Source organism: Aspergillus viridinutans (genome assembly GCF_018404265.1).
Source record: "Aspergillus viridinutans IFM 47045 DNA, scaffold_3, whole genome shotgun sequence".
Taxonomy (NCBI): domain Eukaryota; kingdom Fungi; phylum Ascomycota; class Eurotiomycetes; order Eurotiales; family Aspergillaceae; genus Aspergillus; species Aspergillus viridinutans.
The window spans coordinates 2494181-2520548 of NW_025091219.1; the positions used below are offsets into that span (position 1 = coordinate 2494181).

The 26368-nt window shown below is 46.8% G+C and overlaps 10 protein-coding genes across 10 annotated transcripts; 7 read left to right on the forward strand and 3 right to left on the reverse strand.

Moving 5' to 3' along the window:
* Window positions 1-753: 753 nt before the first annotated feature.
* On the forward strand, window positions 754-2516 carry Aspvir_005818 (aminoglycoside phosphotransferase family protein; the record flags this gene model as incomplete). The annotated part of the gene is made up of 4 exons (XM_043269028.1): window positions 754-772; window positions 823-1118; window positions 1177-1555; window positions 1609-2516. 4 exons carry the CDS (start codon window positions 754-756, stop codon window positions 2514-2516), a joined length of 1602 nt encoding a protein of 533 aa, XP_043124963.1.
* Window positions 2517-5733: 3217 nt separating this feature from the next.
* On the forward strand, window positions 5734-6891 carry Aspvir_005819 (cytochrome and DOMON domain-containing protein; the record flags this gene model as incomplete). Its single annotated transcript, XM_043269029.1, has 1 exon — window positions 5734-6891. The coding sequence occupies one exon, from the start codon at window positions 5734-5736 to the stop codon at window positions 6889-6891; it is 1158 nt and encodes a 385-aa protein (XP_043124964.1).
* A 370-nt stretch (window positions 6892-7261) lies between these two features.
* On the reverse strand, window positions 7262-7975 carry crmD (putative copper transporter crmD; the record flags this gene model as incomplete). The annotated part of the gene is made up of 2 exons (XM_043269030.1): window positions 7262-7394; window positions 7449-7975. The coding sequence occupies 2 exons, from the start codon at window positions 7973-7975 to the stop codon at window positions 7262-7264; spliced, it is 660 nt and encodes a 219-aa protein (XP_043124965.1).
* A 3744-nt stretch (window positions 7976-11719) lies between these two features.
* On the reverse strand, window positions 11720-13096 carry Aspvir_005821 (uncharacterized protein; the record flags this gene model as incomplete). Its single annotated transcript, XM_043269031.1, has 5 exons — window positions 11720-11904; window positions 11956-12118; window positions 12170-12465; window positions 12518-12837; window positions 12894-13096. The coding sequence occupies 5 exons, from the start codon at window positions 13094-13096 to the stop codon at window positions 11720-11722; spliced, it is 1167 nt and encodes a 388-aa protein (XP_043124966.1).
* A 1585-nt stretch (window positions 13097-14681) lies between these two features.
* Aspvir_005822 (uncharacterized protein) lies at window positions 14682-15166 on the forward strand (the record flags this gene model as incomplete). Its single annotated transcript, XM_043269032.1, has 3 exons — window positions 14682-14807; window positions 14862-14890; window positions 14947-15166. The coding sequence occupies 3 exons, from the start codon at window positions 14682-14684 to the stop codon at window positions 15164-15166; spliced, it is 375 nt and encodes a 124-aa protein (XP_043124967.1).
* A 1899-nt stretch (window positions 15167-17065) lies between these two features.
* Window positions 17066-17887, forward strand: Aspvir_005823 (uncharacterized protein; the record flags this gene model as incomplete). Its single annotated transcript, XM_043269033.1, has 2 exons — window positions 17066-17489; window positions 17541-17887. The coding sequence occupies 2 exons, from the start codon at window positions 17066-17068 to the stop codon at window positions 17885-17887; spliced, it is 771 nt and encodes a 256-aa protein (XP_043124968.1).
* Window positions 17888-18414: 527 nt separating this feature from the next.
* Window positions 18415-19509, forward strand: Aspvir_005824 (phosphatidylserine decarboxylase; the record flags this gene model as incomplete). The annotated part of the gene is made up of 1 exon (XM_043269034.1): window positions 18415-19509. The coding sequence occupies one exon, from the start codon at window positions 18415-18417 to the stop codon at window positions 19507-19509; it is 1095 nt and encodes a 364-aa protein (XP_043124969.1).
* A 397-nt stretch (window positions 19510-19906) lies between these two features.
* On the reverse strand, window positions 19907-21031 carry Aspvir_005825 (arylsulfotransferase family protein; the record flags this gene model as incomplete). Its single annotated transcript, XM_043269035.1, has 1 exon — window positions 19907-21031. The coding sequence occupies one exon, from the start codon at window positions 21029-21031 to the stop codon at window positions 19907-19909; it is 1125 nt and encodes a 374-aa protein (XP_043124970.1).
* Window positions 21032-23745: 2714 nt separating this feature from the next.
* Aspvir_005826 (uncharacterized protein) lies at window positions 23746-24985 on the forward strand (the record flags this gene model as incomplete). Its single annotated transcript, XM_043269036.1, has 2 exons — window positions 23746-23853; window positions 24005-24985. 2 exons carry the CDS (start codon window positions 23746-23748, stop codon window positions 24983-24985), a joined length of 1089 nt encoding a protein of 362 aa, XP_043124971.1.
* Window positions 24986-25077: 92 nt separating this feature from the next.
* Aspvir_005827 (GMC family oxidoreductase) lies at window positions 25078-25863 on the forward strand (the record flags this gene model as incomplete). Its single annotated transcript, XM_043269037.1, has 2 exons — window positions 25078-25206; window positions 25246-25863. The coding sequence occupies 2 exons, from the start codon at window positions 25078-25080 to the stop codon at window positions 25861-25863; spliced, it is 747 nt and encodes a 248-aa protein (XP_043124972.1).
* Window positions 25864-26368: the final 505 nt, after the last annotated feature.

Consider the following 26368-nt stretch of genomic DNA (forward strand, 5'->3'; position numbering starts at 1 on the left):
GGTCAATCTATAACTTTGAAGAGATTGAACACCTGGTTTGAATTGGACACCTTGCTTATGAGGAAATATTAAAACATGAAGAATGATACTCTCCATCCATATACAAGGAAAAATATCTGGTTTGGTAGCAAAAATATGCGCATTCAGGATGGTTGTTCGATAGTACCCAGACCATGGAACACAGCCTACACAGGTTCACCTTAACCCCACCCCACTAAATAAGCTTATTTTAGCTTATAAATGGGTAAGATAACATTATTATGCTACGATATTGCCGAACTAGTGGGACAATCATTCCACCTAGTTCATGTTCTTGGGTACCTCAGGCGTTCCGACTGTCCTGCAGACGCAATGACTGACAGGCTGGGAATTTTGTTAACGTGGCATCTAACTGGTAGGAAGTCCACGTGACTTCGAGTGGTAAACATTTTGCAAGTCTTGGGGCCACTACCAGATCTTCCTCCACACCACCTGCATCATCATCAACTCTCAGCAGCAAAACATCATTCCCTATCCCCTCAATTGATTCCACTGTTGCTCCTTGATTTTCTCGGCAACCAGATGTTTGTGTGATCGAGTCCTACCAATTTTCTGGAAGGTAGGCATCAGAGGCATTACATTCCAAGAAATATGTGCCGACCCCCATCCGCGCGTCTTTGGTGCTACATGCCAAGTACAATACCAAGCCAGACCCAACACTACCGCTCATTCTCGAAAGCTCCGACGTTATCCTACAATCACTGTCCCGGCAGCATGGGCTCTTCTCAGACAAGTAAGTATGCCAATCTGAGCGCGATTCAACGTATTACTCATCCGTATCAGACTGGAATTCTAATGATGAATTCTTCAAATTCACACGGGGCCGCTTTATTGTCGATGAGGCGGAGAATCTGCGAAAGCGAGAGATCACTTTCGATTTGAATAGGCTCGCAAGTGTCGCGGCAGACTCGATTGGCGCCGCTCAATGCATTTCTATCAAGAAGTACCCCGACGGGATGTTCAACAAAGCATTCCTTATGACCATGGACGATGGCCGAGAAGTCGTGGCCAAAGTGCCCAACCCGAATGCTGGCGTTCCACACTTTACTACGGCTAGTGAAGTCGCCACGATGGACTTCGTAAGGTCACCCTGAACCCAATCAAGGCCGAGTCTTGCTAACGTGCCTGATTTGGGAGGCCAGAAAAATTCTTAACACACCAGCGCCTTGCGTGTACGCATGGAACTCGCAAGCAAAATCACATCCTGTTGGGGCTGAATTTATCGTTATGGAAAAAATTAAGGGTGTTCCGCTGTCCCAAGTCTGGGACACAATGCAACTATCCCAGAAGCTTCAAGTCCTTCTTTCTATGACACGTCTCCAGACGCAATGGCTGAGCGTTTCATTCTCGCATTACGGCAGCTTGTACTACGCGGGAGACGTGCAGCCACCAGTAAGCAACCACTACGTCAAGGATGGCAAGGCCGTCAGAGATTCGGAGTTTGCTATTGGCCCGGCTACAGGCCGGGATTGGGTTGATGCAGGCCGATCAGTTTTAGATGTTGAGAGAGGGCCATGTACGTCGGGATCCGTACCATCTTCGTGTAGCCGCTGATAAGTAGGTTTACAGGGACTTCTCTAACGCAGTATCTGCAAGCAGTCGGGACGCGAGAGACGAAGGCAGTCCAGACTTTGAAAACACCAAAGCAGATTGCCTTATTCTGTGGCCCAAAGCTCTACCGACCAAACACAGAAAAGAAGATTACTGCTTTATCATGGTACAGACAAGTCGTCGATGCCCTTATCCCGAAGGACACTGCCATCACCAAGCCCTACCTCTGGCATAATGATTTGCATGACGACAACGTCTTCGTAGACCCAGATAATCCTGAAAGGATCACCGGTGTCATCGACTGGCAGTCTTGCCACCTCTCGCCCCTCTTCAACCATAATCCCGATCCAGCCTTCCTCGACTGGGATGGCCTTGAGCCTGAGACGCTCGACCTAGCACCAAGACCGAAACTCTCTGGACTTTCTCCAGAAGAACGGTCTGCGGCTATACACGAGTATACCGTCCAAAACGTGTTCATCGGATGGCGGAAACTCATGCATGCCAAAAACCCAGACTTATATCGAGTAGTCGAATTCCGAAAGACGGCAGCGTATGGGCTGATCTTTCTTGCCCACCGCATGTTCGAATACGGCGAGGCGCATTTCCAATCGCTTCTAGTCGATCTAAAGGACACATGGGCGGACTTACCTGCCGTCACCAGCGATGTGCCATTCCCGTTTCACTTTTCAGAAGCGGATATCGAGCGTATCAAAAGGGATAGCGATGATGCAGTGGCAGGAACCGAGCTTGTTGCGGAGGTCAAGGAGAGAATGGGCGATTTGTGGCCGGATAAAGGCTTCATCGAGCACGAGCGATACGATGCTTGCAAAGCTGCCCTCGACGAAGTCAAAGGTCAGATACTGGAGCAATTGGCTGAAACAGATGAGGAAAGGGCCGAGTACGAACGTTATTGGCCATTTCAATGATACCTATTATACCGAGGCAATGGCATGATCGCGAGGAAACGGCAAAATAACTATGGACCACACGGAAAATGCACCTCATTTACTCATAGAATATTCACCGAGTAGACCAGACCTAGAAGAACTCTCCAAGATCTAACCTCTGCCGAGTCCTCCAACTGTTCCGACTGTTCAATTCCCAGATACTCCCTCGCATACCCCAATACCGGTCCACCGCAGCGACGAGAAAGCCGTTAGTAGTATTCTTATTATCTGCACAAAGTGGTATCTGGTATTAGACTATGGTCACCCAGCACATAATCAGCCGGCAGTCTAGCCGGCCAAGCCTTAGCAAGCTGCCACATATGCCATCACCCAGTAGAAACTACTAACTGTTTGGAGCTGGTGCAAGACCTGATACACTTGCTAATACAGCAAGCCATTGGGACAAATCCGAAAAAAACCTCTTTTGGTTTCTAAGTATGTACACTGCTGCTAATTCCGCGTAGGTAGAATTACATTTCCATACCATTTGGTATCCCTACTAAACATCAAATCACCATATAGTAGGCATGTTGAATCATCATATAGTAATGACGACTTGAAATAGGGATTCAATAGATACTGTATGGTGATTCAATATCCCTAGTATGTGACGATTCAATATGGTGATTTAATATTCCTACTATATGGCGATTTGATATGCCGATTGGATATTCCTACTATATGACGATTCGATATCCCTACTATATGGCGATTTGATATGGCGATTCAATTTCCTACTTATGACGATTCGATATAGTGATTCAATATCTAGTGTTTGCTGAGCTATAGGGAATAATTATCTCTATTAGGGGTTGGTATGAAAGTGGTGTAGAGATATGTATATGCTATAATGCTACTAACCTTTGACAACCACCATACTTGAAAATTAACTGCCCCTAGATAGTATATTAAGCAATAGGTATATTATCGCACTGATCGCATATACCTAAGAGAAAACAGTTAGGTGCTTATCACTGGCAGAAAAATTATAAATCCCATTTTACTAATAATTGATTTATGTTTTTATGGTTTTATCCCGATGGCTTGCCGTATGCTAACATGTCGCCATAAAAGTACTGATTATGGACAGCACACGAGATCCCTAATTAAATAGTTCCACCTCTCCATCTCCAAACAGCTGTGAAAGTGTCATGCCTACATAGCTTATACAGTCAAATCAATATCGACGAGACCAACATAGAAACACAGCAGATATGTCCACTTTTGACCGCCGCCACACTTGTCTTGTAAGAGGCAAATAAAGGCTACCATGGCCCTCAGGCTAGGACATAAGCATAGCTACAAGAACAGACAGGAGCATGACGATACTCAGGGATGACCAAGCGCGAAACATTGATCCCTCGCTTTTCGGGGAGGGGCTTGGACTAGAAGTAGTAGTGGAAGTTGGAGTCGAAGTCGAGGTCGCCGTCGAGCTGGTTGTAGCACTGGTGCTCGTCGTGGACGCACTGCTCGGTTTTCCTAATGTGCCACCACCAACAGCAGCAGGTACCGTAGAACCTCCTGCATTTTGTGCTGCTGACTTGAACGCATCAAGTGTATTTGGGCCATTGGTTCTGCGGGTAAGAACAGTCAGACGCGTACTTGCTCTCTCGGCGTGTCATACTCACGGTGGATTGATGACCCCGACCATACCAGCCTGGCAATGTCCAACCTGGCCGCAGTAGAACCAGATAGGGTTGGTATCGTTAACAGTCAATGTGAAGACCTCGGACTTTGGAAGCACAGTATCAGTACGCTGCTTTCTAGGGATTTAGCAGAGACTCACTGATTCTCCATTTGTGGCTGGGAAAAACCCGCTGAAGAAACTCGACTGGCTAAGCGGTTGGCACGGCTTTGCAAAGGCAGCCTGAACCACTGAATGGTTGCCCGGGTAGAAGTGGAACTCGACTTTGCCTCCTGGGGAGACGGAAAGAGTATCTGGACTGAATGTGAAACCATGCTGCCCTACAGCGACGGTGTGGACAGCACTCGAAGCTGAGGATGATGTAGATGATGTAGATGAGGTGGATGAGGTGGATGATGTGGTTGTTGGTTTCTGAGTACTGCTGCTTGGGTTACCATACTGGGCATAGATGAGAGGAAGCAAAGAGATGGTGAGAATAAGATTGAGCGCTCCGGCCATTGTTTGTATGCACTATTCAAATTTGTCCTACTTGTTTATGTGGTAAAGGAGATTCTTCCATTCTATGATATGGTTCCAGTGCTGATTTATAACTTTGGAGGAAATAGTACTAGCTGTCCCATAGGTGATAAGTCCTCTCAACATACTCCAAGACCTGAATACATGCGGTTGCGTCATGACTGGCGCGAAAGACAAAGTAAGAGTTATTCTAATGACAGTATACCGGACTTCGCCACTTTACATAGTCGCAGAACTCAGATCACAGAACACGAGCTACAGCCGCAATCCCCGGAAGCAGTAAATTGGTGGGAGTACCAAGCTATTTTTTGGGCTGTGCTGCACCGACAACTTGGTAGGCCAATGTTATCTTCAGTGTTAATAGGCTGGACTAAAAAGCGCAAGGACAAAGGTACGTTAAGCTTCCTACATAGGCAGGGTCATGCAGTGATGATAGAACCCAATCAATGTGCTTGTCGCCTCAGTGGCGCTCAGCTCCGTGGGGATCCGACCATCACAAAGTCAATTGTACAGGTAGTTGTTGTGATGGGATACGTTGCTTTTTTGGTTCCCTTCTGTCTACCATGGAACGATCTGTTCTCGACGGGATCTATATCAGCCCACCAGAAATTATCATCAGGGTGGGAAGTTACCGTTTTAGGTACTGTGACGTTTTCTTTCGCTTTACCATATGATTATTCCTCATATGGCTGTGCTGTGCTGTAGATTGTCCGGATTCGATATATCCAAAGTTTAACATACAGAAGGTTTGCACTGCCCGGCTTCTGCGTTATTTTCGGATGGAACTGAGCTTGACAGACGATATTCGCTTTGCATGGAGCCTTTCAGTAATGGTAACTTCACTGGTGCATGAATGCAAAGCCACCAGCTAACCACACTCGAAGGAGGCTGTAGAAGCTCACATGTTCATCCTGCTGGCTGAATCGACGCAACGTGAGCATCAACTTCCAACTGGTGTTGTATTTTTCCATCCTCCTCCCACTGTTACCGATCCTCGCGGATACCCAATTCGGTCTACTCCGGTATTCAGATACAATGTCGATCGTGTACTGTCTGTGTTGGTGGCTCATCCTATGCAACCACGCATTCGGCCAAGTACAGACGTTTACTCCTGCGGGAGAAAACGGAATAACATACAGCGTAAATGTTCCTGAATCAACTGCCAGCTCCGGCTCCGGCCCCATTTTCATTCAGATGCGATCCACCAAAGCAGTGCAGTGGTTCGCCTGGGGTCAAGGAGCCGTGATGCAAGGGGCCAATATATTCGTCGTCTATGCGACTGAGAGCAATGTCACCGTCTCTCCGCGGCTGGGGGTCGAGCACGTTGAGCCTCTTTTCAACCCACAGGCTCGATTCTCCATCCTCAATGGTAGCGGAATCAGCAATGGAACCATCACGGCGAACATACGGTGCGATAGCTGCATCACCTGGCCAGGTGGCCATGAGGATGTGACGAGCACATCAAGCCCGTGGATATGGGCTGTGAAAGATGGTCCCTCGCTAGATTCGGACAGTGTCTCGGCGACCATCACTATCCATGATATCTCAGGTGTTGCAACCGTCAACATGAAGCAGGCAACCGGTGGCAGCTCTGAGAACCCGTTTCTCGGTGGGTCAATGTCGAATTCCAGCTCCGCGCAGGCCGTCCAGACCTTCAACTCGGCGTCCGTCAAGACGAAAAGAATCGCACACGCAGTCCTCATGATCGTCGCTTTTGTTCTCTTCTTCCCCCTAATCGCCCTTGGAATCCCTCTTTTCCCGTCCTCCAGGACAGTGGTTATCCACGCCTGGCTGCAGCTCAGCACCCTTGCGATGGTAATCGCGGGATTCGGCCTCGGCATCTCAATGGCCAGAAGCCTGAACTTCGTGAGCTCCTACCATCCCATTATTGGCATGGTAGTTGTTTCATCCCTGATTCTGTTCCAGCCTGCGATGGGTCTGGTCCAGCATTGGTATTTCCGCCGAACGGGGAAGAAGAGTGTCGTCGCCTATGTTCATCGGTGGTTTGGTCGTACCTTCATCACTCTGGGGATTATCAATGCGGGGCTTGGCTTTCGTCTCACGGGTATTGGGACTTCTATAGCTCCTACTGGGGCAGTAATTGCATATGGTGTGGTTGCTGGGCTTGTCTGGACTAGTTATGTGTTGATAGTTAGCTTCCTCTCGTACAGGGCGCGTAAGTCGCATTCTTAGGTCTATCAGTGTGACTGCTATATCTGCTTGAAGGATGCGTCCTATGGTATATGGTATAGATTGCTTCCATGTCATATCATATGATTTGCACAGAAAATAAGATTTCGGAGCAAGTGACTAACCAACCTCTATATGTATACTAATCTTACTAAGATAACAAGGGATTTGAGCGCACGCATGGAGCTAATGCACTGGAAGTTTGGATGTAGTTTCAGCTTAATTGCCTCATTGCAAGGGTTTGAGCGGATTTGCGCATTTAATCTGCTTCTAATTCTTGGTGCGTGGACCCAAGTATGGAGCTACATGAAATTATAACATATTGCCTGACAGGCTTTCTCTACTGATGTGCCAATCCTCGAGTCAACAGTGCCTAATCATGACACGCGCTATCCTGCCACCCTGATGAGGACTGTGCATACCGTCCCAAGAACAGTTCGCCCACTACAATGCCTCCGACCACCGCGCAGAACACCCCAACATTGAACGTCATCACTTCCAGCATTCTAAACGAGTTCATCGATTGCCATTAACAGCCGGGAAAGGTGCTATGCACTTACAATGCGTAGCCCACCAGCGCCCGGAGTCCCTCAAGCACCGAGCTCGTTCCATCCCGTCGCCAACTCCAGCGTCTGTACACGTTCCCCCAACGACGCTCTGCCAGGGGACTTTGTGGCTCCTGAATCAAGCTGGCGGCGAGTCCATCGCACGTGCGTTCTGGATGCGCTTCCAGGAACGGAGCCGACGGGAAAGACGCCTCGTGGTCGGGATCGGTTCCGGCGACCTTCATGTATTGAGGCAGCGGACTCATGCGGTCCTTGGGAATGGCATGTCTTCGTCGGCGAGAGGGGGCCAGCTGCAGCTTGGGCACTTCCCTCTCAACCGGTTCGGTGTGCTTCATGTCGAGCTGGAACTTTAGCACGCCCAGGAAGCGGTTGAACACCGCCATGGCGAAGAGGAAGATGAGTGTAATGGTGTAGGAGGATGTTGTGGTAGTCGTCCAACTGCAGAAGAAGAGTGTAATCTCGGTGCTGGTGTCGAAGACCGTCGACATGGCCATCCCTTTGCTGTGGTCGCTCTGGTCCATGCTGTTGACATTGCACAATCTCGATGAACATACAGGGTCGGCAATAGGTCGTAGATATCACATTCAGCGGTTATAAATTGCCTGCCAAGTCGCCCAAGTCGCCCAAGTAGCTCTATGATGATCCGTCACGAAGTCCGGGTGAATACTAGACGGACAGACGTAGGCGCGGCAGTTTGAGCATGTTCTTATAAAGGCGAGTACACCGCAATACTACAGCATCATGGTTCTGTGAGCCCACTTGGAATACGACTTTTCCATCAGTTTCCGCCTTCCATGCCCTGCCGCAAGATCATATAAAAGCTTATCTCTGTACCTGACCTCCAACTTCAACCTACGTGTACCACGGCTCCGTCCGCTCGTTGAGACACTGTTGAACATGTACTGCACTACTATTTCTCCTACGTTAGAATGGCCATCTAAACACCTTTCATCGAGTAGTTGTATGACTCGGTCAGCAAACGTTTCCAACTTCTGGACCTAGACCCACCTGGGGAGAAAATGCGCGCATATGCACTCGACTTTAATATAGTCTTGCATTGTGCATAGATTTGTGGACAAGTACGTCGAGTTAAACAAATCGTCTGCCTAACAAATCTTGCGTTTTGCTTCATAGAGAAGACAGAAACATGCATATCTTCCAAGGTGCACTGCTGGCATAGGCTGCCTGACAGGATTGCTTATGACTGCTCCCACATGGATGAATTTGCAATAGGCGCCTGAAGTCACCAAGCCATCTCTTTCCGACTGCATAGAATGGCGCAGATTTGAGCATGTTACTAGACCAAATAGTCGTAGCTGTATGTTAAGATGGCCGCGGCCCGTGAGACCCTCATTCCCTGACCCTTAAATTTTTTTTGCTTCTCAGAGTTTCTTGGAAAGCCTTAGTATCTCAGGGGATGGAAGTTGAAGTAGGCATTGCACATGGCTATCTACCTTACTTAAACGCCAAATAGAACAAGATGGACAAAAGTTCCTAAACTGCTAGCAATGTCTCTGCATATCTCCCAGACGTTCTTGAAGCCATATAAATACCAGTTGATATTATAATACCATTTCCTGGGCGATAATCAATCTGTCATTAATGATGTTTGTGCGGCCGTCTCGTTCCGCCCGGTATCCAGAGTGTACCTATGCGGCATCCAGGGACCTGATTAACTGGAGAAACATTCAGATCTTGCTGAACTTCCCTAGGATGGGCACTGAACCTGCACCACTGCAAGTTTGGGGAGGGTTGGATTCGATTCTAGCAGTTCGGTTATGCAACTCTATGTGTGGATGCAATAGCATCATCTATAAGGGCACTAGTACTTACAGCGAGGGTACTAGAAGATTACTATATAAAGTTTATTTCAGGAGAAATCGTCTATGGTATATACTAAGTATATTGTGATATCGACAGGTATGTATCTGACTTCGAGAAGGTCTATGACGTGTGCAGAGATATCTATTAGTTGTCATCACTCTGTACATAGACTCCAGAGTGGACATTACCTCTGCGTGTACATGGGGTTGCAGGCAACCATAATTTGTAGGGGAAATAAGCACTCCTTGCATGGCACCAGTTATGAAGTTTTTTAAGTACATTATAAATAGCCATAGTACGGTCAAATCCCAATTTGAACTTCCTTCTGCCTAAGATGCTGACTAAATCCGTGACGTAAGATACCAATTTTTTGAACTGTCGTCTTGATAAAAATGGTAGGTTTCTGTATTAAGATAGCTCTCATCGTGTACACGGAAGAGTCTGAAGGTGCAGTGTTGTTTGCTGTCAGTGGCTGATGTATGCCAGGAGGTCATGAACCAGAGCTAAAGAGCATCAGCTTAAAAGCTATATTCAGCTAGGAGTAAGGTTAAGCCTACCTCGCCATGCACGACATTGGGCTCTGTGTTGTATACAACATCTTTTAAGACTTCTTGCAGCCTAGTTTTCGGTCCTTTGAGAATTCTGGGAAAAATTTGATCAAAGTCTTCTTTGCCTTTGACCCCCTCTGAATCCAACCACACATTAAGGTATTGTTCACCATGGCTATGGCCAGGATAGTCAACAGACATTATGGCAACAAAGAGTACAAAATGATTAAGGAGTCGGAGTGCGTCGAGATGTATAAATCTATTAGGTGGGGAAAACTGAAGGTGGGCGTGCCGGAGTCAGGTTCGTTTTAGTACTCACCAGAAGCTTGGAAGACGAGGATCAACAGAATATAAGAATGAGAAGAAGCCCAGCCGCCACTAGTAAAGAATTAGCGTCGCAGTGAGCAGTCAGTACAGGCAGGTCGAGAGATTGCGGACCGTCGGAATGAACCACCGTTCTCGGCCTCCGCTGTAAGCTTCGCCAAAATTCTATGCTGGAACATGTAGTTGACTAGTTATCCTCTTTCATGGTAGTTACGTCCTTATTACGTGGTACAAGTCAATATCGTCAATATCCATAATAGTCAGTGGCCAATCTATATCTCATTGGTTTGATAGCTTGGTTCCCTCGGAGTTATATAAATGGATACGTATTAATTACAGATTAACTATAAGATTCAACCTCACTGCATTATCCTATCTTACCCTGCCTGACAGTTAACTTCAGTTATAAGGGACATGTGGCAAGCAATCAGCCTATGAGTTTTCTACCCAGGATCGTGTCAAGACTCCTTGATTTTGGATTTTAGAATAGGTCCCCGAATATGTCCAATTGTCTAAATCTGTTATTAAGATCAGAAGGGGATAAAAGTTTGGAAATCATTTACTTAATGGAACCATCTTCTTGGTTCTAGGCCACAGCACTAAAATAGGTGTAGAACATCACGAGGTTTTCCTTGAATTGAGATCACAAAGGCGAATGATACATACAAGAAGCAGTTAAGCTAAAAGTCGTATCCCTGATGTTACAGCAGCGAGGTCCGCAGAGGTGGGCCCCCATAGGACTTGTTCTCCAAAACAGTTGCTTGCCTTTGATTGCTCTCGAAGGCTTGAAGCTGCATAATAAGATACACAGGATGATACCCTGATACCCTAACAAACCTGGTTTTACCATAAGTATATAATATATAATATATATAGTAGTAATAACGATTTATTTAATTATCTACTATATACCTAGATATCTACTAGGCTTACCTAACTAGACCACCTAGTAATTAGTTAAGAATTAAAGGCTTAAGGCTTTTTAATTATACATCTACTACTTAGCATACTGCTTTGCTCTACAGCCTTAGGCCTTAGGTATTTATAATAGTATATTATTATTATCTATACTATGATAATAATGACTAACTAGGTGGTGTGTGGCAAGGGAATGGTGATAGACAGAATGCCCTAACTCCTCCTGGGAATAAAGCTATATAGATAAAACACAGCAAAAGAGTCAATATTGCATGGTCAGATTCTAAATACTCTGGTTGACCCAGCTCACAATGTATACAGGACCAAGCAAGGGCTGATCCAGTAAGGTTGCCGGCCGTGTTATTGAGGCACCATCTTAAACCCTAGGGCATGACTGGAGGTGGTAGCAGTCACTAAAACACTGAGCATATGACCACCTGTTGGTTCAGAATGCTGTGCCACATTAGCAATAGTGTCTTATGCTGAAAATGTGAATGAGAGAAAGATGTGGCTCGTGGATCAACGGGTGCGACTATCCTGTTTATCATACTGAATGAGAAACCAACGACAGATGCAGAGGATCTGAAGCCTTTTCTGATTCTATACAGTCTAGGCTTAGCAGTGGGCACCACAAATCCAATCAGTCACGATTTAGTAGTCGCTTCCCCTTAACCACCTGTCCAATAGGAGCTCCTTCGCGGTTGGTCTTTCCTCAGGCAACCATCGCAATGCCTTCCGTAAAAATCCAAGGAAAAGCATCTTATTATCGGCCTGCAGTCGAGATTCACGACTCTCAAAAGATTGCTCTGGGATGCTGACAGAGGTCCTCCAATTACCTGCAACAGATGAGCTGTGATGTAACTGCGATGGAAGTAAAGTGCACTTACCATTCTCATCCCAGAACTTGAGACTTTCTTCACTTCGTCTAAGAAACTCAAGGGGGGGTGGGCCCAGAAGGGAAATCATCTCCGCAAAGCGCTGAGCACGGTCTGTATCATTTTCAAGGGATTGGTTCTTGAAAAGATGACCTTGCTCGAACAATGTCCATGCCTAGGGAGGAAAAGGTTAATATGTTCCCAAACAGCCGATCGATATCCATACCGTTTGGCCCACAGCCCATATGTCCACTTTGCTGTCCCAATTCATGCCAAGCATTACTTCCGGGGCACGATATACACTCGGCATGATGAGGCCGGTCTGGTTCCCTCCGGCTAATCGCGCCTCCCCCAGATCAGCGAGAATAGGCTCGCCGCCGGTGAGAGGCATCGCACGAGTGGCATAGATTGTGCGATCCTCGAGACATTTTCGGGGAGCAGGGTTCGATAGCTCATCCTCTTCCATTTCAGCCAGGATTGACTCGTCATCTATGCCCAAAAGGATGTTGTTTGGCTGAACATCTACTCTCTGTCAGCAGTAGCCACAAGCGCTAATATTCGACTTGATCCTTACCCGTATGGATAACATTGGCTTGGTGGAGGTAATCCAGGGCAATGAGAATAAATCGGAGGGTTGGTCGAAGGAGATCTTCTGGTAAAGCGTCGCCTTCAAGGCAGTGTATATAATCACGAATATCGATCCCAGCAGGTTCATAGAGAAGACATGGATGCACTCCGTATGGCCCTGGGACTTCAAATGAGTCAAGGACGAGGCGAACATACTTCTCACCACCATGGAATTCTTTAATGGCTTTCAGGTGTTTCGAGATTTGCACCTCTGGGAGCTGTTGCCTGGTTCGCACATGAACTTTCAGGACTAGGTAGCGTTCATTACTTTCCGTACATCAGCTCATACTCCCCGAAGAAAACAAGTTCTCATGCATACTTACTGCAAGTCCCGACATAACCAAACTGTTGATGACGAGCCGAAACCAAGTTTGGTTAGCACTTGATATCGGGAATTGAAAACTTCGCCAATTTGAACTGGGTAGTAACGCTCCTCCAAGTAATCAGGGAGATTTTCCTCTTCGAACTTGACAGAAGGATCCAAGATAGTGAAGCCCGAGCTTGGGAAGATACGTGGTCGAGACATTCGAGCAGAGGACAGTTTTCGGCGATGGGGAATATGTAAGGAACTGAGTTGAGAGCAGCTCTGAAGTCGCAAGGGTAAACTTAAGCGTCTGATAGCGTAAGGTAATGGCTTACAAGGAAGCAACCTCATGGCTATCTGGCTTGGGAAGAGTATTGAAACGCCGACTGAGACATAGACACATGATAGGTCTCCTTTGAGTTGATGCGCAACGCAGCGCTGAAGTTAAGGTTCGCTTCTAATTTTAGTGGGCGGTGGGAAGGGTGCGGAGAAGCGCCTGTTCTCTCAGCAACCACCAATCCAAGCAAAGGGGAAGCTTGGAATAATTTGCCTGTACTTGAACCACCAGCTGATGATCGGCCGGGCAGATTATGTCATCAAAGGTCTAACGTGTAAAGTCCATGAACTGGCTGGGACCTCACTCTGCTCACTGCCAGTAGAGTTGCATTCAATGTGGGTGGATTAAGCTCCCCATCCGTAGCTGGAACCGCACCTCTGTGGGTTCGGGCTCTGTCCATTGAAAAACCGCAACCAAACCGGACCCGGTGCGATTGCGGGCGCTTCTCGCAGACAAGCCCTCACATGCCAGCCTATCTAGGGAGGCGGTAGGCTCTTGTCCATCCACGCCTATCGTAGTGGTGGTTGGTTGAATGCTAAACAATTGCTTAATAAGTAAGTAATAATCAGTTGAAATTCGCAAAATTCCTTTTACTTCAGCCTCGATGCCTTCTCCCAAATCGTTTCTCCATTGGTTCAGGACTGGAGGTTATACCACAAAGATGTTCACTGAGAAAAGTGGTGATGCCTTGTCGAGAAATATGCTCAAATATTACCCTGTTAATTTCAAAACAAATGTTTTGTCTGGGCAAAGTTATCTAAGCACCTCTCCTGCCAATTAGGGTATTCAGTAGGAACTAACAATTCAATATAGAATCTGGGCGCTTAGCTATAGGCCGTTATGCTCACTTTCAGGTTTATCGAGAAGGGCGCCTCGTCAAGTCTTGTTAAGATGGTTGCATTGCCATTCCTAACACCTGACACATAGGAAACCACAGGTTGCACTGTTAAGTTTGACATCTTAACTGCGCAGAGATCAGAATATCCCAGCATCTTTGATCTTTTCGCAGAATTTGGTATTTGTGACAATGAGGCAGCCGCCAGGGCGGCGTGCTTTGCCATACTTTAAGGACTGAGTATTAATAATGGTACATATGCTCTTCCAGCCTTCCTCAATACATCGTTGGCCTGCGTTGGAGCCGTTTCATATTTGATACCCGATCCATTGTGAGGTTGGAAGGGAGCTAGAGGAAGATGCCTATGCAAAACACGCAAGTCCATCTGTTTGTGTTTCACCCAACTAAGCGCCGTGTAAAGATATTCCAGAGGTTGTTATCCAATCATAGGCAATAATAGACATGATTGTAAATCTGACTTGCTTCTCTTCAAAGGTATATGAGTAGTCACAGGGCCTCGTATATGCCTCCTCCAGATATATTTCAGAGGATCAATAACTCACCCAGAATTGTCTCACCATCTTATATGTCACAATTCTATTCTTAAATTCAAACTATCTGGAGGGATCGCAATTATGCAGAGGTCTCCTGCACGGCTATTTGAGATTACTGGGAAAATCTCCGTCGACGACGTTGTCGCAAGAAGTGGACCAGGATGGAAAGGCGGGATCAACGCTGCTGTCCCAAAGCTCAGAGCGAAGGTTAGCACCGCGTCCCAGGACTTACACTAACAGTTGACTGATCTGCACCTCTAGTACCCTCGCGCGGCAACTGCCTTATTCAAGTATGTTACCCCCGCCAACTACGAAATCGGAACAGAGCTGACAATGCAACTCACAGTGGCTCTCAAGCTCACAAATCGGTTAAGGACCCTTCCGACCCCAAGCAATGCGTTACTCTTTCCATGTTCAGTGAAAAAGGAACGAGGATTGGATCTGCGCATATACACGAGGATGGGACTTTTAAAGACTTCCCGTCTCGTGCTGGAAGAACCGGCATCCAGGACACGGCGAAGGCTGACTCTAAGTCCTCTCCCTCTGAGTCTGTTTCTAAGACTTAGGTCTTTTTACTTTATTCTATTAGTGCAATTTGTCTGATTTTTGAGATCTTGACTTCTTTTTGACAGTTTGTAGCTACACTGATCCTTGTTAGAAATAACTTACCTTTTTCGATGACGGCGCCAGGAGTTTTCTTTTTGCTACTCCCAAAGCCCTTGTTGAATCAAATAATTTTTTAGGAAGGCTTCTCAGCGCACGGGAATTAGATTAAATAGCAAGTTGATGTATAGGAGATGAAGTTCTTATTTTATAGAGGATAATAGTAGGGGCAAAGGAGGGAAGGAGGGAGTTCCTAATGTTACTTCTATACCATAGTCTGCCCGGCCACTCTTAGTCAAGGATTTGTCAAATCTCAGGCATTCCGACCAAGCAGATCGCTCGATTGCTTTGATGGTCCAACCCACTAATTTGCAAATGTTTTACAGAGTTGTCTACTATATATACAATATGCTAGACTAGAATAGTACATTAGAAGATGGATGTTTCTACGCGCGTCACCCCCAACTAACTAACTCACATACCTCTCTACTTTATCCAGACAGGCCTTTAATGTAATTGCTTTGAATTAAAGTCCTCCCAGATCACTTGGTATGGCACCAATTCTCCACACATAACTATTGGGATGACGAATAATCTGAGCAAGGTGTTCGAGAGCAATAACCTGTTGAGGCTGCGGAGGTAAGGAGATTAATCAAAGGGCTCAATCTGCTCTAGGGTTTTCAAGGGGATATACTTTCCGGTCTATCCAGGCTAATTGTTTGTGCTGCTCCAGCTTTGTACACTAGGATCTATCGCCTGGAGTCAGATCGTTCTGTTTACTCCCTAGTCGCCATATACAGTCCAGTAGTGGCTAGAATGCAGAGATTGCTTGCTACTGTCAGTATATATAACTGCAAAGCTTGAAATAGGAAGTACAACAAAGAAACCATTACTGGCAGTGCTCAGAGCAGGTTCATTCTGCTACCAGGTCACTAGTTCTTCAGTTAGCATTGCACCTTAGGGTTGATGTAGGGACACTTAATGTCAGTGGCAGTCTAGGTAGAGTTAAGAACTAGCACCAATAGCACCACCTACATGTCTGGCTGAACAGCTATTAAATGCAGCAGTTACTGCGAGGATGGACATTCCATTATTTTCATGTTTCCAATGTTTTCCTGGTTGGAGTTCTGCTTACAGTAAGACTCTGGTTTCTTCTTTGAGGCTCTTCTCTTTCAGACCTTGTCCTCTGGGAGAATCTCCTCTTCTATCTGCGTATTTTGCTATACTCTCCTGGCATGCCTGTTAATGTGCTTATTTATTTGTCCTAATCATTGCTGATTGTCTGTCTTTACTAGCAGTTGGGCTAACAGCCTTGTCATCTGCTGTGTTTCATGTGGGGTTGTTTTCTTTTGATGCCCTAAGATTCTATAAGTGCGGACACATCCATCCACAGATAACTAACATCCTTCTAATGACCAGCGGTGTGGACTGCACATGTTACACATCCAAAATGGAATCCTAGTCCTAACTATGTAGTACCATAGCCATTTAAGGGAGTAGCCTCCTGCTTACGCCCAGTAAGCTCTCCTGTGAGCGGAAAAGTCAATGTAATCTGACTATGACCGGTCGCGCTGAGGTGTGGGTAGTTCTGGCTCAGCTGAAACGCCTCTACAGTAAGAGCGCTTATTGAAGACGAGGGTATGGCTAGCTGGTGTGCTTACTTTTTGTTGACCTATCCACCTGTTAAACTGATCCACGTGTTATTGAGATAATATTGGATTTGATACACAGCTTAATAGTTTATTAAGGGAGTGGTAATGTGAGTAATATAATGATTCACAAAGTTTATATAACACCAGGCTTTATATCAATTGATTCTGCTCTCAGCAACAGACAAGATAACAAAAATATCAACAAAGAAGATGCGCTTCCAATTATCCCAAGTCCATCATGACGCAGACGAATTCGAGGAATTAGTTGCCTGCGAGGTAACAAGCTTCGAGCATCCCCAACAATCAATCTTCAGATTTTTCTACCCCATATTTGGCCATGAATCTAAGGTGGAAAAGCAAACAGCCTTCAGAAATCTGGTCGAGCTGCAACGCCAGTGGTCTCGCGAGGATCCAGACGTAGTGTGGATCAAGGCCATTGACACACAGAATAGCAACAAAATCGTCGGCGGCTTGCTGATGAAGATCCACAAGGAGAGTCCTCCTGCTCAAAAGGACGATGATGGGCATCAATCTGCGTTCTGGTATCCTGTCGGTAGCCAGCGGAAGTATATCAATGAGTGCCTGCGCATATTTACGGCTCCGCATGAGAAGTTCATGCAGAGGCCGCATGTCTGTAAGTGCTAGCTGAGAGGACATTTCAAAGAGAAAATTAACAAATTCATAGATCTATATATTGGCTTTGTCCTCCCCGAATATCGACAACAAGGAGTTGCCGACATGCTTCTCACTGATGCATGTCGCCGGGCAGATGAACTCGGACTAGAAGCCTGGCTTGAATCCGTGGTGGCTATGGGTGTTCCGATTTACATGAGGCACGGCTTCATTCCCTTCCGTAAGCACGCGGTAGAGCCGCAAGCTGAGAGACCAGATGATGAATGGAAGGATATGGAGGAGAAAATGCAACCGCTGCGATTTTGGCCAATGTGGCGACCTCCCCAGGGCAAGTTTGTCCCTGGGGAGACAAACCCACCTTGGAATGAATTTATGAGTAGCATGCTGAGCAGGCTGTAGCTCCTACCAGGATTCCATTTCAGTGATCCTATTTAATATAGTTAAATGGGTGCTATCATGTGAGAATAACAACTGCCAGAGCTGAGAGTAAAACATTTAAGCATCTGAAATATTATCATTATCGCCTTTGGTGAACACACTCTGAACATGGCCAGATGCAGCTAACTAGACTCGACGCAGTCTGGCTCATTGTCAAGGTTGTCCAGGATCCCTTTTTAGATTGGTGGTAATATGGTTGACACAGCGCTTGGAACGGCCGTAGCACAAGTCATCGTAAGGTGAGATTCAGCCAGCCATCAACTAGACTAACGCTAAATTAGATACAGCGGCTCACTATGACTTATGAGAATATAAAATAGTGTAAATTCCCACAGGGGTAGCAATTCATGGCACTGATTGAAACTACCACTTTGAGAATCATGTTCAGCCAGCTATCTGCAAAAGTTACCTCTTTTCTAAGCCCAGGACAAGGCTCCTACATAGAAGATGACTATTCACACCTTGTTAGGGATTTGAGAAAATGGATCATGTCAGACTCGAAACGGAGGAACGATTTTGAAGAGGCCATCACCACAGCCCGTGCACACAATACAACTGAGATGCAGGACATTCAATGCCTAGAAGATTACCTCCGATTTATCAACGACCAGCTTCATTGGATACCAAGTAAAGCCGCACGACCCAAGGACATCCTCTCTCGGATATGCAAGGTGTGGTTCGTTCTGGACCAGCCCTCTGTCGCCGCTTATCAGGGCCCAACTCGGCCGTCATCTGAGCCGGAAAAAAGCCAATGTGACAAACTCACCTGGCTCTCAGACTGGATCGTACGCTTCAGCAAGGAAATCGGGAGATTTATGGATTCACCTGCTTCCGCAGCATCACTGGATACATTCAGGGCAAGCCCCGCGTACAATATAGAAGACTACATCGAGCCTCGAGGAGGATGGAGGACGTTTAACGAATTCTTCTGCCGCAACGTCAAGTCTGGTCGACGCCCCATTGCCGCCATTGGAGACGACTCAGTTTTGACATGTCCTGCCGACTTCGCGTTTGAAGAACTTCATCCCGTCTCGGCGGATTCCACCGTGACCACGAAAGGACTCAAGTGGCCGATCGCTCAACTGCTCGATGATTCCTTGTACAAAAAGCGTTTTGCCAATGGGACATGGTTGCATGGCTTCCTAGACGTGAACGATTATCACCGAGTACATGCACCCGTCGGTGGTACAGTCCTAGAGGCTCGCACAATTGTGGGTCGAAACTATATGCAAGTCTACGCTACAGCCGCACAAACGAACATACTCGGTGACACAGCCGGCGCAGTGCTTAGCGTTCGCAACGAGACAGGCTACCAGTTTTGCCAAGCTAGAGGCCTGATTGTGCTAGATACAGGCGCTGGTCTAGTTGCCGTGTTGCCTGTCGGTATGGCCACAGTATCATCAGTCATCCTCACTGCAGATGTTGGCGCACAACTGCATAAAGGTGAAGAGCTGGCGTATTTTCAATTTGGGGGTTCGGATGTTGTTCTGATCTTTGAGGAGAGGCTGAAGGTTGACATTACTATGGAACGGGGACAGCATTATAGGATGGGCGTGGAAATCGGTCATTGCAAGTGTTCTTAATTTTGAATTGGGATCTTTAGGACTTTCACATCTAGCTACCTTTAGAAAAGAGCCCTAGTCAATATTGCGTCCTCGGCCCAGCACTACATAGTCGTGGCTTACCAACTCATGCATAGATGCAACAGTGCGAACAGTTCGTAGAATTTACACAAGTCAGTTTACACAAGTCAGTTTTCCAGCAGCAGCGCCATCTATGCACGACCTGGGATTACTGCGGAGCTGTCCATATTTGCAATGCATGAATTGTTGATGCTGAATAAGAAGTATCTGCTGATATACAATAAGATGTCTGGGATAACCATGAGGGGATTCGGGTGATACGCCTAAGCCCAGGTCACCGCCATATATTTACATACGCGACTCTGATCGTTCAAATACTGATCCGCCGGCCGACTGTCTAAACCCCTAGTCTCTCACGTAAGCTCGAAGATGTATCCACAACTGATGAGTTTGCTAAACTCGATCCATCTGCTGCAATGGCCTCTGCAAAAGACTGAGGGTGGTAGCTAGAGCTAGCATATGCAGTCTCAAAGCCTTGACTGCATATTACATCCAAAGGCATGAATTCATCGGACTCAGGGGATGTGGCATAGATTCTCCACCAGTCGACATCCGTGGCTCCATTCCAGCTTATCCAGAAGGTGGTTGCTGAGTTTGTGGATGCGCTGTATGACCGAAGGGCAGGAGGGTCGCTTGGGTTTGCAGTCCAGTTCGACTTGAATGCACGGTAATTCTGTGCATCTGGGGAGGCTAATGTAGCAAAGAATATTGCAGTGCCGTCCTCGGTATGTTCCGAAATCGAAGGCTTGCTGCCCCATCCGATCACGACGTTCTTGTTTGGCAATATTTGGACGTTTCCCTGGGTTATTGAAAGCAGGCCATCGCCTGGAGCAAAGTATTGTCTGATCAATGTCGAGGTGTTCGTACTGTCGTCGATAGAGATAACCATCCCTGACGAAGTCGATGACGTGTTTTGATGTTGGTTGCTTCCATTATCAAAGAAGGAGAGAATTGTCGTKGTCTCATTCCCCTCTCGAAAACGGGCGTGATGTTGATAGGAGAAATTGTAATTTGTCAGTTCGAAAGACGATTGAGTGCCGCCCAGTTGCCATATAATGGACCCATCCATGCCGGAAATCTTGTATATGGAGCTGGTATGTCTTGCAGACACAAGGTAGTCACCTTCGTGATTCTTATCGACTGAATTAATGTGAAAATAATCCCAAGCGCTCCCATTAGTCAAGCCATCACCAACCACTGCATCTAAGCGCAGAGGGGCAAGGGTAGCCGAAAGCGGAACGTAGTCAAGGGATTTCCACTCAAATAGAACCTCTCCCGTCGTTATATCAACCTCTTGGAACACGCCGTCTATAACCCAACCATTTCCGGGATCGAAGCCGTATGCTTCGAGGTCGTAGGGCCCTGTTTCATATATTGTTATGAGTGCTGTCTTTCCATCAATGATTCTCATTTCGTGCAAATCGCTTAAAAGCATGCCGTCCCCACTTTGCACTTTGGTCATTGGGTTGTAAGTGTCGTCCAAGATTGTATGGTAACCTCTTGCATATCCCTCGGTTTGAACTCCTTGATAATAGCAGAGGTGGTCTGATCCATTATAAGGGCAAACATGGAGGTTATGAAAAATATCAGTGGCAGAGTTATTAGCCCCGCTCCATACAAGGTTCTAGACACGTCAGCGCTGTTGAGAAAATTGAGTAGGGTGATGCACAAACACCAGAATTGTCATAGATATAGGGCCCTGGCATATCAACGCTATAGGGAGTGAGAAATAGATAGCCTGGACTAAGGAGACTATCGTCTTGTATGCTGATATTGAGAACCGGGGCGCGGATATCCGGCCGCTTGTCGAGTCGGATTATAGTTAGCATACTCTTTAGCAACCACTAATGGGAGCTTTTACTGACAGACTGGAAGGACGTCCAATTTGCGCAATTTATCACATGAACAAATGTCAAGATGTAAACAATCCCCAGCAGTTCTTTTCGAAGAGATACTACGTTGCTGTTCTGGTTCGAAGCCATGGTGACTTGGTTACAGGAAACCACTGTCCTCGGCCATAAGTGACCGGCGAGTGCCTGAACGGATTGATAGGTAGTGTAAACAACTATGTCCCTGTAAATTATATGACGAGACAGTCCAGAGCATTAATAGGAACGATCTATGGTTGAGAGACAATAAATCTTGCGATTCTACTATTACATCATGACTTAGCTCCTTAAACATCAATCAATTTATATCAGCTGGATCACGTAGCGTGGAATATATATATGGTTTAGAATGATTTCAGACTGGTTCTATATTTTCTAAACTTTATTTTCACGTTCCTAGGTTGTAAGGACACATGGGCATTCTTCTCGAGATTGCGTGGCCATTTGTTCTACGTTCACCGACTGCTGATTGAAAATAAGCCTAAAGCAGCCGAACTTAGGGTGGGTTTTAGAGGATCGACGGGCCATAATACTATTGGCGGGGAGTTCCAACTTTGTTCGGTTCGGGGCCTCATTGACTTCCCCGGATTCCATAAGTACACTGTTCACTTCCAGTCATGGGACACCATGCGGATGCGCTAGACGCCTTAATTGGTCTAGAGACTAAGATTGGGTTTGTGGCTTCCAGCGACACTTTCGAAAATATGTTGGCGCGGTGAAATACATTTGTAGACACATGTGGTTTATATGACCTCATCGCTATATATCCTTGATTGCTTTTCAACTTCTTTTTCCATAAGGCATTACACCTTTACTAAGAAGGGTTCATACTGTAAGTCTCTCACCATCATTACATCCCGCAAAGCAAATAGAAGCAAATTATGTATTACATAGCAGTATGCTACTTGCCTACGCTGTTTAGCCAAGCTTTGGCGTAGCGTTCCCGCTAGTTCATAACTGTAAATATACTCTTCTGGCGCTCTTCAGTCTATATCCAAATGAGGTGGAGACAAACGACTGGCTATCCTTGCTCCTTGGAAATGTTAAACTTGTCTACTGTGGTGCTTCCATATTATCCTCACTACTCACGCTGACATCTCGCTTATGCCAGAACTGATTTATTAACATACTTTTATTCGTCCATCATTCTCCCCACTAGGGCCAGTGTTCTAACAGGTATTGTGGATCACTTAGCCTCGAACGCGCATCCAAAAAATAACAAAGATAACTTTGGAGGAGCTTGCCGATGTCAGGAAATTAGACAAGAGTCAGTCCCTGCAATAGCAAAGTACACCTTTCAGCCTTGCATCCTACAGATACGTCTCAACATCAGAAACACGAGATCTGTGAGTTCTTGCTGCATCTATCCTGGTTGTCCTTGCCGTTGGCTCCTTCTTCGATAGATTCAGCGACGCAAAAATAAAAGTAGGTGTCAGTTCAAATAAGCTCAACCTTATTATAGATCGCCTGTTGCCAAGCCTCTAGGGTCGGCAGATCAGCAGCCGGTGCTATCTGGGCGGGGCTGTCAAGGACTAGCATTCTGGGCTGCGTGGACTATCAATACTTTAAGCAACTGTAAACTCATGTACATAACATGCACTTTCGTACATTCATAATTCCTTGCTCTTGGCGCGGCTACCTCGCATGCGGAGAATATACGACACCGAACCTAAAACCAATGCGCCACTGTCGCGGAGTGCTCTGCTTAGTATGATTTAAGCTAAATTTACAGGCCACAGCATGGCTAATGGATAAACTAGAACCATCTCAGGATCCCAGCACATCCAAACCCAGTTAGATTAATTAAGAGGGCCAGGAGGATTTGGGATCCTGCGCTATTAGCTAAGTTCTTCACACCGTAGAATATATCTAGTTTGAGCGCCTGTACGATAAGCGCCAGAAATTTATATAAATCACTCTTGACTGGGAAATCCTCCACTAGGAGAATAAACGATGCATATCTGTCATCCACGGAGTACTTAGCTCTTTTACTTACCGCTTATGCGTCATATGTCCTGTTTTGCATTGACTTTATGATTACCTGCTATCCCGACGTCTCTGCTGCGTTGCAATCCCATACTCGACCATAGCCACCTTTGGGAATGCTAATTGGACCCAGTGACGTTTTGGACTTGTCCTTTACCAAATGGATACCTCTATAGCTTAGGATGAACCAAGCAGTTCATTCACATCTTTTAAATTTATACGTTTTCCTGTCTGGATGAATTGGGATTGCTGATTACGCACCTTAGAGCCAGGAATTTCTGGTATAGACACACTGCATGAAATGGAGGAGAAGTCTCTTCCATGGTTCAACAACACGAAGGCATCCGACGTCTTCCTGACGGTCAGTGGTCCAGCATTAAGCAATTATGACCAACTCAAGCATTGCAGCGTGAGTTCAATAAATACACCTTTATTATATCTTCTCCTAGAAACCATATTAAGAGAGTACGTTGATATCCTTCCGAGTATTTTTCGCCATGAAGCACCTTCCCCTACTTTGGTTGGTCCTCCCCGCCAGAACACTCTCTGAGCCCTTTCAGGTCCCTTTCCAAGTTCCTCCAAGTAGCACAGACGACAACAAAATTGCGCCAGAGGCCACAGGCATCATCAGCAATCCCGAGAGAGTAGCAGATCAGACATACGACTATATAATCGCCGGAGGAGGTCTGACAGGTCTCACGCTCGCTGCCAAGCCTCTCGACCATCCGGACAAGTTCAACGTTCTGGTGATTGAGAGCGGATACTACGGGTCTGAATACGGTCCCATCATCGACGATTTGAACGCATATGGTGAGATCTTTGGCAGCAGCGTTGACCATGCCTATGAGACCAGCCCCCAGATCCACCAGCGGGTTGAGATCATTCGGTCCGGCAATGGCCTCGGAGGGTCCACTCTTATCAACGGCGGAACTTGGACACGTCCACACAGAGATCAGATCGATTCCTGGGAACATGTCTTTGGAAATACTGACTGGAACTGGGACAACCTGAAAAAATACATGGACGAGATTGAGAAGCCTCGAGATCCAACGAAGGACAAGGATGTGACCGAAGGCCATCACCACCCTTATGACCGGAGCTGCCATAACTCCAAGCCTGACGAGGGCAAGGTAGAGGTTGGCGCGCGAGATCGAAAGACCAATTGGTCGCCACTTATCTTTGCGCTAATGCAAACTGTCAATGACACCACTGGCGCGCCATATCAGCAGGACCTCTGCTGCGGTATTCCGCACGGCGTGTCTATGTTCCTCAACACCCTGACCAAGGGGCAGGTCCGCACGGATGCTGCGCGGTCGTGGCTGGAGCCCGTGCTCAAGGACAACTCGACAAAAGCCCGCATTACCGTCCTGACCGGCCAGCTTGTGGGCAGAGTCAATCTCGAGCCAACTGAGAAGGATGACCCAAAGTACAAAGCGACGGGTGTTGAATTTTCGGCACCCACCGCAAGAAGGGCTGGAGGTTCAACGTCAGGGCGAAGCACGAGGTTCTCCTCGCTGCTGGATCGACTATCTCCCCTCTGATCCTGCAATATTCAGGCATCGGTCCGGCCGACGTACTGGGGAACCCTAAAGTCAAGATCGAGCAAAAGATCGACCTCCCTGTTGGCCTCAATATGCAGGATCAGACCACAACCTCTGTCGTCGCCCGGACCACCCCGGAAGGCAATGGGCAGGGTCAAGTCGCGTACTTTGCAACCTTCGCGGAGGTGTTTGGGGAAAATGCGGAGTATTACAAGTCGCTTGTGAACCACAACGCCACACTGCGCTAATGGGCCGCCGAGACCGTCGCAGGAGGCGGTTTCCACAACCAGTCCGCTCTGTTCCTTCAGTATGTCAACTACCAGAACTGGCTGCTGGGCAAGAACAACGTCTCCTATGCGGAACTGTTCCTCGACACCGACAACCACATCCACATCGACCTGTGGAACCTGCTGCCCTTCACGCGGGGATACGTCAAGATCCTCAACAGCGACCCCTACCTGCGTAGCTTCGAGTATAACCCCCGCTATTTCCAGAACAAGCTTGACCTTTACGGGCAAGCTGCGGCGTCGAGACTCGCGCGTAAGCTGACCCGCTCCGGGAAAATGGGAGACTTCTTCGGCGAAGAGACGTTGCCGGGGGAGTTGCTGTCCGACGACGCGAGCCTGGAAGACTGGGCGCGCTACGTGAAGCAGAACTTCCGCGGCAACTATCATGGCGTTGGGACGTGCAGCATGATGAAGAAGGAACTGGGGGGTGTCGTCGACGAAAATGCCAAGGTTTATGGAGTTGAGAATCTTCGCGTGGTTGATGGCTCTATTCCCCCTACCCAGGTGTCTTCGCATGTGATGAATGTGTTCTATGGTATGGCCGTGAAGATTTCTGAAGCAATTCTGAAAGAGTATGATGATAAGAAGTAAGCAGATAGCAGGGTACAGAGGAAGGGCCCTAGCCAACTGGTGTCAATTAAAATCTATTGAGATGACTCTGGTCGACAGACAATAACACAACAAACAAGTGGTTAGTCAAAGATCCTGTTAACATTTTCAGAGTTTGTCTGGCAGGTGAAAGGCCTGTAAGGTGCCATCTTCGGGTATATGAAGTAATAAAAGCCAGCCTAGTTCTTTAATACTATAATACTTGCAAGCCATAACAGTCCTGAACCAATAACGAAGCCAACTGATTAATTTCTAGGGTTACAGGAAATTGACACCTCAGATCTCAGGCATCGCAATCATCGAACCCTAGCCCCAAAGGGTAAGGCTGTACAATCAGGCAGCTGTCAATTATCATCAGCATATTCATCCCTGAGACTATGAACAGCTATCCACAATCATATCCAACTCATCATGTCTGATCCTCTCAGCCTCATCTCCAGCAGGTGCTTCCATCGCCGGGTCATTCTTGAGTTCTTGACACAGCATA